At 31.0% G+C, this 11,109-nt stretch overlaps 1 protein-coding gene across 1 annotated transcript in view; it reads right to left on the bottom strand.

Annotated features, from left to right (window-relative positions):
- Positions 1-218: 218 nt before the first annotated feature.
- The window catches only part of MS3_00004378 (uncharacterized protein), a 35,978-nt gene continuing 25,087 nt past the window's right edge, over positions 219-11,109 (bottom strand). The window contains exons 10-13 of the mRNA XM_051212293.1: positions 10,673-10,805; positions 8,604-8,668; positions 6,046-6,152; positions 219-4,143 (exon numbers count right to left, since the gene is read on the bottom strand). Of these exons, the coding sequence (XP_051072464.1) occupies positions 1,149-4,143; positions 6,046-6,152; positions 8,604-8,668; positions 10,673-10,805 (3,300 nt within the window). The 3' untranslated portion in view covers positions 219-1,148. The remainder of the gene's footprint in view (positions 4,144-6,045; positions 6,153-8,603; positions 8,669-10,672; positions 10,806-11,109) is intronic.

Here is an 11,109-nt window from a genome sequence, read left to right as displayed (position 1 = left end):
AAACAAGTATTTGTACATTTTATGCGGTAGCCCAATATAATTTCTCGTCCAATCTTATGTTCTTGTAGTTCCTCATGTATCAGTATCGGATTTCGGACACCGCTTATCATAACAACTACATCTTTTACAAATTAACTTAACACATATATACAAAATAATAAACTCCATATTCACTTTTCTCTACTCCCGGCTTTTTTTTTTACATAAACCCTTATCTCTTTGAAAAAACTTGAACCAGATTGCCAAGCAAACCGTTGGATTTACTTCAAATTTTTTGGCTGAGATTTTACAAATACATTCTACCTCTTTCATATCTCACATTAACTCAGCGGCCAAATATTGTGAAACTATTCAATCAAATTTAAAAGTAAACTCTTATTTAGATTCATTTATAGATGAAAAATTATGGTATTTTGAATTATTTGAATTGTAGTATGAACTAAGAATCCCCGAAATAACGCAATTGAATCAAGAAGTACTAGATGAGCACAAACGAATGTATTGTATTTAAAATTCGAAATCAAGCATTCAACAAGTACAAAGATATCATTAGTTCATTTAAACACCACAAAAAGATATCAACCTATTCTTTCCGATATCCTTTATTTAATTCAAACAATTAAATTCATTTAACTAAACCAATAAAAGAAAACCTAATCAAGATAATAGTTATTAATGTACTAGTAACAAGCTAATGAATTTAGTTCAATCATATAAAGAGAACAATAATAATTCATTTATATTCAACTAGAACAAAGTAACATTGTATAATATGAATTGTGTAAAATATTTAAACAATGTATTCATAAGAATAAAAAAAGAAGTCACAGTAATAACTGATGAGCTAATCAATTAGCTACAATGTTAGGACCAGGTACATTTATACTTTGCTTCAAGTTGCTATACCTTATTAACAAAGAAAAAAATGATGAATAAAATAAAGTGTTTAGAGAGGAAAGAAAAAAAAACAAAGCCATGGTATAGAATTATGAATCAAGTAGATTATGTTTATTGAATTTGATTCATTGTATTTTGTTTTCCTCTTTTGTTACTATTTTCATTTCTGTATTTCACATATTATCTTTAAATAGATAATAGAAGCAGAACTATCTTTTTAGTTATGTTCTCATGATATTACTTTAAATTCATTATCTTTTATGTATGTTTATTTTTGAATCATCAGCAGATAAACTTCTTTTTATCATTGAACAATTAGAATTCATTCTATGATAATGATGTAATCTATGATATATGACATGATTGAATTTATTATTATTATATTGATAATTAGGTATCATTTCCATATGGATATAATATGGTTTAGAATATTTTAAACGACATTGTTTACATAAATCATTATATTCATTAAAAGATGATGATGATGATGTTGCTCTTGATGGTGACGATGATGGTGGTGATAATGATGATGGAAATAAACTTAACCATTTATAATTATATAATCTTTCTGATAATGGTAAATAATTTAAATCTTTCATAGAATGTTTATTACAATTTAAATGATGTAATTCTATATTCATAATTAAATCATCACATGTTGATATCATTCTTTTATTTAAATGTTCATGTTTTATATGTAAATCATTTGAATTTTTATGTATTCTTTTTAATTTATTTACAGTGATTTGATCATTCAATGATCCAGTTCTTCTTCTTCTTATTCTTCTTTCTGATAATGTTTGTTCGAATTGATTATTTTTAGGTATCATATTTCGATTATAATTTTTTGTATTGATTTGTTGATTTGATTTATTGATTATTAATTGAGATGAATTTTCACCTAGTGATTGAGTATAATTCAATGATTTTATTGATTTATTTTGTTTTTGTAATTGATTTATCATTTTAGATTCAGATAGAAATTGTTTATTTATTTCATGGATATTTGAATTCCAATTTGGTATAATATTAGTTTCAGTTATATAAATATGTGGAAGATTAGTTTGTACTGAATTATCTTTTAGATTAGAATAAAAATGATCTAATTTATGATGAATATCATTAGTGAAACCAATTTGTGTACTAGTTTCATTCAATAAAATTAATCCATGACAATCTGTTGTTTTAGTTAAATGATTTATTATTTCTTTATGATTATGTTCAGTATTAATTATTTTGTTAGAAGAAATATAATTGGATTGTGATTCTATTAACCAGCTTTTTATTACATCTTTTACATATGATACATTAGCTAAAATCATTTGTTTATTTACTGTTTGAATTTGTGTAGAAATATCTTTTGAGAATACTGATGAAGGTAAGTTTACTTGAAACTTTTTACCTAACATGATTGGTGAATCAGTTGTAAATGAAGATGCATTGCATATTTGACTGGAATATTTTTTTGTATGTTCTATGGATTCATGACATGATTGATTCATAGGATGAATAACATTGTTCTTCACTGTTAAAGATGGTCCAATTTGACATGAAACAGAAAATTTTAATGGAGATGATATTCTTGTACTAGGTGCATTATTTAACTGAGACAGATTCCTTGAAGATGTTTCATAACTTTTTGATCTTTTATCATATCTTGCATACATTCTTGAACTATCATTATATTCGTTGACTTGGTCACTGGTAGTGGATAATAATGAATGAATATCTTCACTCTTAATTGGTTCAGTACCCCGATTCTGTTTTACTGTGCCAACTTGACAACAAACATCCCATACTTTTACACCATTAGATTTAGATCTACGATGAGTAACTCTGTCAGTTTTTTCTTCTGTTTTGCTAGGAATTGAGTGCGATGAATGATAAAACTTTTGCTCTAAAATCATATCATTTATAAAATTACACTGCACAGAACTATCTTCACTGTAAACTTTGTGTATATTTTTATAACAATTCTGACACACGGTTTCTGGACTTATAAGATTTCGTTGATTATTTGACTCTGCATCTAATAAAATCGTATCTAATTGTCTTGAAATATAAACCTCCATATCAGTTTGAATACCTGAATCACTTGTGTTGTACATTTGATTTTCATTGTGAATAATACCATTTTCAAATGAATATCTCTTTGCATGTTTTCGGCTTTTCATTTTAATTCTGTCGCTGTAAGCATTTATAAATTTGTTTTTTTCTCGATCATTAACCGGTATCATTTGCGTAGCCGGCCACCATTTACTGTCAGTAGGAGGAGCATATCCCCATGGTGTACCTTGTTGTATCCAACTATATGATCTTACAGCTGAATTTCTGTTTTCATCGAAATTCGCCTGATCTTCGTTTAGGTCTGAAAACTGAGTAGGTGAACGATAACTACATTCTCTAACTGATTCACTTGGAGTAATATTTAATGGAGACCTTCTACCTGGCGGACCTGGCTCAGTATTTGGACTTTCAGGAGCATGAGACTCATCCTTAAATGTACGTTTGCCACGTTTATACCACCATAGAAAAGATCTTTTACTTGTTCTGCTTCTATGGCTTTCTGAGTAAACCTCATCATGCATTTGGGACCTTGTTTTTTCTTTTGTACTGATAGAAGACTCCGATGGACTATCAAATCCTGAACTTGCTGTAGTTTCAGTGAGACTAGCATTTAAACTATATGGTCTACATTTTTTTGTTCCCTTGGATCTGGACATTTTTTTTATAGCACTACATTTTTTATTTCTAAACGTTGATACTCTGTCATCAACAACACTAGAATCTTTAGTTTCAATGGACAAACTTGGCATTGAATGGGCCGTTTTTAGTCGAACTTCTGATATATCACTTACTTCGCTAGAAGAATTCAAATTTGAGTTAGATGCCTCTGGTTTACAAATAAACGGTGACAATAAACTGATTTCATGAAATTCTGAACAATTTGTACAATAAGCAACGGCTGAATAAAATGGTGAATCAATTTGAGTCATTAGTTCTTTTGTTTGTTTATCAAAATTTGGAGGATTTTCTAACATTTGATCACTCTGGCTCCGTAAAACATTTTTTATGAGAGGAGATTCATGTATTCGATGGTCATGTACTGTTGTATGCTTGTTTACTGTAAATGTTTTAGGTACATTCTCGGTGAAACATGTTATTAGCTGTTTTTCATTATGTTTTCTATTTATTTCATTTGGATACATTGTTTTGTTTTTATTTGTTACTTTACATACTGAAGGCCTAAAAATAAATAGAAAAAAACTAGTCAAAATAATATGAAATACTGTTTCGTTAAGAGACAAATGAAGTATATCCATTCAGAAATAAATTACATCACCAGTACATATTGAAAGTAGAGAATAAGAATCATAGTAATAATCACACAGTTTAAAGAGGAATAATTACCCCAAACAGTAGACTAATCACGTAAATAGATTAAACTACAAAACAGAGATATTCATACATTCATTTTGTCTCATCCATTTCTTATAATATTTCCTCTTCTTTAGGGAACACGCTTTATAATATAAGACTTTTTATTGATATTCATAGCTAGTTGCAGTGATAAATTTTATGAGACACATATATTCATAAAACGCTGTCTGTAGCTCTCCTAGAGTTACTGACGGTCCCAAACCCAGGTACAGGAGGAGGTTTGGTCATGGGTCGGCAACCCCATCCCGTACAAAAAATCTCGCTAAAAAAACGCCAACCAGATTAAACAAATTAATTCATTTAAACTCTGTCCTCTGAGTTGTGGAAAGAATTATGATACCTCATGATGAAAGCCAAGATTCTTCGGAAGTCATGAGGTCAATGCTCCTTCTAACAACCAGATCAATTATTTTAGGTAGATGGAGTATCCGAAGACCGGCAGTATCAGTCAAATAGCTGTGGAAATGAGGAGATACAACACGACAGTACTCAGAATCAACGAAATCCATTAAATCCAAGCTAGACAGAAAAAGATAGGTTCGGGAGAGATGTTACCGTACTCCGATCACGAAGAGGAAAATTCATCACACACTCAAGGAGTTGCCCTGATTCTGTCCAAAGAAGCACGAAATTCACATATATTATGGGAATCTCACAGATCCGGAATCGTCAAAGCATCCTTTAAAACAAAGAAGGAGGGAATCACGATGAATGTTATCCAGTAGTATGCACCCACGAATGATAGCAACGAGGGCAGTAAGCATCAGTCCTATGAGAGGCTGCAATCAAACATAGCGAAGTGCCCAATAAAGGAGCTCACGATTCTGATGGGAGGTCTAAACGCCAAAGTCGTAATGGACAACACCAGATATGAAGATATCATGGGACGACATGGAATGACTGGGATGAATGAACGAGAAAGGCGACAGATTTGGAAATTTATGTGCATCCAACAAATTGGTTATAGGCGGCACATTATTCCCACACAAGTGTATACACAAAGCTAGCTACATGGGTTTCATCGAACCACATTACACAGAACATGATCGATCATACTTGCATCACTAAAAAATTCCGAGGGACAAAAGAGGACGTGAGAACCAGGGTTGAAGCTGAAATAGTTTTAAATCTTCACGTAGTTTTGGCCAAGATGAAACTGAGGCTAAAGAAACACTGGACAACCGGTGAAACAGCATTACAAAGGTTCGATACAACGTTCCTTCGAGATACTGTCAAACATAACGAATTCAAGATAACTCTCAGCAGCAGGTTCCAAGCCTCACAGGATCTACTAAAAGAAGGAGAAACTACGATGGAGGAAAATTGGAAAGGGATAAAAGAAGCATTAACTTCAACATATCAAAAGGTCTCGGGCTGCAAGAAGCATCATCATAAGGAATGGGTTTCCATGGAAACCCTAGACAAGATTCAAGAAAAGAAAAACAAAAAGACACTAATTAACAACAGCCGAACACGAAAAGAGAAAGTCAAGGCGCAAGCTGAATACTCAGAGGCAAACAAGAAAGTGAAGAGGAGAATTAGAGCCGACAAGCAGAAATACTTGGAAGAGCTAGTAATGACAGTGGATATATAAACATTATCTCTCCTTATTTAATTCATATTTGCAGTTGACTACTCTTATTGGTAGTAAGTACACTGTTACTTATCGCTTCAAGTATTATACTTCATTCGTTGGAAAAAACTTACGAAAGCTTTAAATATAAATCTTCGTTTTTTAGTGTTGTGAGACTTTGATCATTAGCTTCATTCTCGGATGTATTCGCCACTGCTTCATTAAATTTCTGTAAAAGGATCTAAAAAACCATAAAAAGTATTGCTATGGGTATAGATACTAGTAAATAATATGAGCTTTTCTATTACAGTTTAAAGAAATCTAGCAACTACTCAACTACTCTGTCGAATCAAGGGCACAACTCGTTTACATTGATAACTTGCAAGCTATTATTATGGTCAAGAGAAATATATTTTTTATTTCATAAATCGATTGAAATGTGTGTTATCTTGATGTGATTCTGCGATTGCGATATGAATAAGAGACAATTGTTCTCATTCTGTGATCAGAGACTTTCAAACAAGTTTACTCTATTCTCTTTCCTTAGAATCAAATTAATTGATTGAGGTTACTGATCAGCAAATATTCAAAGTTTCAGCAATGCACTTTGAATTGTTTAATGTTACAAATGATACGGGAATCCAATCTAATTGATAACTTCATCGTTCAGCTTACTTTGTAAATCACTGCACTATCAACATAAAGTTTATTAGCCCGAATGGTTCCCATCAAAAAATTGTAGTATAATATGCATGCGAATCGATCTTCTATTAATCCAATATTAATTTCATCGGTATCATTTCAGTATGGGAATATATGAACACATATAAGTAGACAATCAAGTCTTTAAGTACAAGATTCTACAGAATGCATTGTATCCATTAAAATTAAAATGACTATTTAAAATAGATGTATCGTCTATCAACTAATGGCAGAATAATAACCTATGTGTTTAATATTTTCCGAATTGTAGTTTGTCTATATGAGCGAATAATTGGATGACTCTTCTTCTTAACATTTAAGATTGTGCAGTTGATGAAAATGATGGAAATTCCATACACATAACATATGTTTGCAAAAGAAGATATTTGAAGCTCCGTTAGAGATTACTTGTCATATCAAATGGATCAGTTTTGCATTCATTGCTACATTTAACTGACTATAGAACAAGGATTGCATAATTTTATTTAACCAAAAGTCTCGACTGAAATGCGTTGAACAAGCGTTTAATCTTACTATTAAATTAACTATTTTAATATTGCTTACCCTTTAATTTTGTTAAAAGGGTTAGAGACAATCATGTATTATTATCAATAAAGGTATACTACAACTTTAAAATGAATACTAATATAGTATCCTACAATATGAATACATTGGAATAAATTATTGATTATCATTTGAATTACGATATTGTGAAATTACTATTTATCTCTCATATCATTCATCAGTTATATATGTTGCATTTTTTATAGTATGAACAGTTTCCTGGCAGTAACTAACAATCATCTCATAACATACTTATTTCAATAGAAGATAATTTTTATTATAGATTTTTCACTTCTCATTTCAATAATCCCATATTTCACTGGTTGAAATCATGGATCAGTTGAAGCTAGACAACCATGGAAAACCTGGAAGCACTGGACAGCCGTTTCGTCCTAGTATGCGACTCCTCAGCAGCGCGCATCCACGTTGAGTTCACTCAGGTCTGTTGTGAGATATCAACACACTGAAGACAACGGTGTACGGTGGTGCAACTTTGTGGATTGGTTATAGTTAGACATTAACACCGTTGGGTGCCGGCCCAATGGTCTAGTTGGCTATGCGCCTGATGCGAGACTGATAGGTCCTGGGTTCGAATCTCGCGGTTGGTGGGAAAGTGGGTGCGCACTGCTGAGGCGTCCCATACCAGGACGAAACGGCCGTCCAGTGCTCCCAGGTTTTCCATGGTTGTCTAGCTTCAATGGACTCATGATTTCAACCAGTGAAATTTCTAAAATCTCCACAAAACCCCTTCTGATAATCCAATATTTGTTTAAATGTTTAATCGAATTCATTATTGATTAGGAATTATGTCATATACTTTAACTGAAGTTATGTAAAAGCAAAATATTCTATAGTAGTAAGAAAACATAATATTGTTATGTCCCAATAAGCATAATGAATGGTAACTTTTAGGATCCATTTATGGACCAATACAATGCATACATTTCCATCGTATAATCGTTAAATAACTAAACTATTCATATTCCTATTATCATAAACTTCCTTTTGACCCATAGACTATTATTATACTATTTACCATTCTTGAATTATGCCCTGTCTATTAATTACTACCTCCCACACTCACAGCCACATTTGGTCAAATATTTTACAAATGTTATTTCCTATTTTATGGTACGATATGGTCTGTCTGGTTGGCGTACAAACCCAGTATGTTTGAAACAAATGTATCATATTGCAGAGACTGAGATTGGTGTTCTGGACTTAACTGGCTGGGCTAGGCAGAAATCAGAACCGATAAGGACTCTAGAGTGCTTGCATGGGTTTTAAGCGTCATTGGTCTGATCGGTAATTCACTGCTCTCTAATTGGCAGTATCACTACGTATACATCAACAGGACACTCAAATCACAAGTTATAACATATATAAATGAATTTTATAATAAATTCTACATATGACATTAATTTACCTTCCATGTCTTTACTGTTTCAGTTAGTTGGTGAATATTCTCCCTTTTTATATGTATAATAGTATCTGAAATATACAGATAATCAAAAGTGGCAATACAAATCTACTAGGAAATTGATCTGATTGCAGCACTTTGGTATTAATCGCTAAGAGTTAATTAAATATTAGAAATCAATTGTTTACATGTTACATATAAAATTAAAATTGTAAAAATATTCTATTTCTGTTTACAAATCAGTGAGTACTTGGATGACTTAATGCATATAAAATGAAATGAATTCACTTCTTTCTACAGTATTCCTTATTCTTGTTTTATAAAAGGGTAACATGAGGATTAAGTGCATAATTATATGTACATAAGCTAATTAAAATCAAGACAATTTATCAACTCAAGAAGTAAATCATCGACAAATACAAGATCAAGAATAAAATCTAAAGGAGAGATAATCAAAATAAATATGTAGCTAGTGATAGGATAGATAATACAAAAAGCCAGTCATTATCAAGATCAATAAGGCAAGATTTCAGTCGTCTTTTTAAAAAATTCAAATTCATTTATTACTTAGTGTTATATCCGAGCGAAGATTAAATCATGAGTAACTTCTGAGACATATCAATTGACTAATATTGTCTATACATTCTTATGGTATAACTATTCAATAATTAGGTTATCTATATTTATATTCCTCTTATTATAAGCTTTATTTTGACCTATAATTTATTATTGTACGACTTCCGGTTTTTAAACTATGTTCAGTTTATTAACTACTGCCTCCCATGTTCACAGTCACTTTTTGGCTTTATCGTGTACAAATGTTATTTCTTATTTTATAGTGCGTTGCGGTCTGTTTGATTGATATATAAACACAGTATGTTTATAACAAAAGACTCGGTTCGATTCGCATATTGGAAGCTGGTATTTAGTGTTCTGGACTCAAGTGGACGGGCTAGGAGGACATAGGACCAATAGGAACGCGAGACTGCCCATACTGGTCGAACGTCATTGGTTTTGGCACAGTGCGAAGATTGTATAAGTCGTATTTTGATTGGTGGATAAATCACGTGGTAAAAAGCCGGACATAAAGTCAAAACACTTAGAACTAAATACAGTGTAGTATTACAGTCAGTATAATGTCTACCTGATAACTCAGAAATCTTTTGCTTATACTTTCCCATAAAATATACTTCTTTTATTGAGTGATACTTTTAGCTTCAGAGATAGAAAGAGTTGACATTAATTCAAGAATAAAGATAACAAGAATGTATATCATGCACATATAATATTAAAATCATCTGTTGATCAAGGTGCTGTTCCTTTAAATAAAAAGATCAACCTTATGAATTTATCTTGATTTACATATTGAATAAGATAATGATTTTGCCTAAATGTAAATGTATTCAAAATATTTTGTTTGATCTAATAAACTGTTATCCAAATAAATTGAACAGCAAAGTTAACTTTCAACTAACACTAAGAGTTACAATGTCAGTAATGCTAAAATGTCCTGTAAATAGCGGAATCATTTTTCTTTCTTTACAGGGTCTTGAATATTACCTAAAACCTAGAAGTTATTAACTTTTCTTGAAATTTCGATCAATTAATTCCAAAGTCCAGTGATCGAGCATTATTAAACGACTCCACCAACAGTATTACAATCACATTCTTAATTTCATTCTAAGCCATGGAGTCATTTATAAATGTTAATAGATGAAAATGAGAATATCATTCTGAATAATAAACCAGAATGATTAGTTTAATGTGTGCTGGAACACGGAATACACTATGACAAATGGTTCTGAAATAGTTCATACCGATACTTTACGAATATTACCTTTTTAATTTTTTTAAATTGTACCTAAGTGTCTTGTTGAGAAGTTTATTATTTCATACTATCAATCCTTATCGTAAATTAAAGTTAAACTCTTTCTCACCTAATTTATTCAGGAAAAAATGAGTGAAATAATATACCTGTATGAAATTTTCTTATTGTCTGAATGTTTTATGAATATACAGACTCCTTTTATAGTTACAGATTTTGCTTTTTGATAAATACATTAACAAATTCTTACCTTTGGTTTTATGAGATCTATGAGATAACCCTTTCAATGTTTCTAATTCCGGTTCATTTTCATATTCCAGAAGAGTTTGTAATGTATTTAAAAAGTCATTGAATTCTTGTGAATTCTCCACAATGATTGGTTGCTTATTAATAAAATGTTTCGAAAGAAAAAATTAAACATCTTGGTGATATTATTAGATGAATTATGACATACTTTTTACAGTAACTCTTATTGCTTGTAGATGAAAAAAACTTTATTTGCCTTTTATTCTTTTTTCCTAATCAATATTTACTCAAAAAAGTGAGGACTGGATGATTGTCTTCACTAATTGATAGAATTTATTCACAATATAACGTCTTAAACAGCAATACTACGTTGATGCTAGAATTTGCAAAATCTGAAAAAATCTCTTAGATAACTTTTTGTATAAAAAAATACGATAGATC

The sequence above is a fragment of the Schistosoma haematobium genome, chromosome ZW, assembly GCF_000699445.3.
Source record: "Schistosoma haematobium chromosome ZW, whole genome shotgun sequence".
Taxonomy (NCBI): Eukaryota; Metazoa; Platyhelminthes; class Trematoda; order Strigeidida; family Schistosomatidae; genus Schistosoma; species Schistosoma haematobium.
Note: the sequence above shows the minus strand (reverse complement) of the source record. Positions and strands in the feature narration are given on the sequence as shown.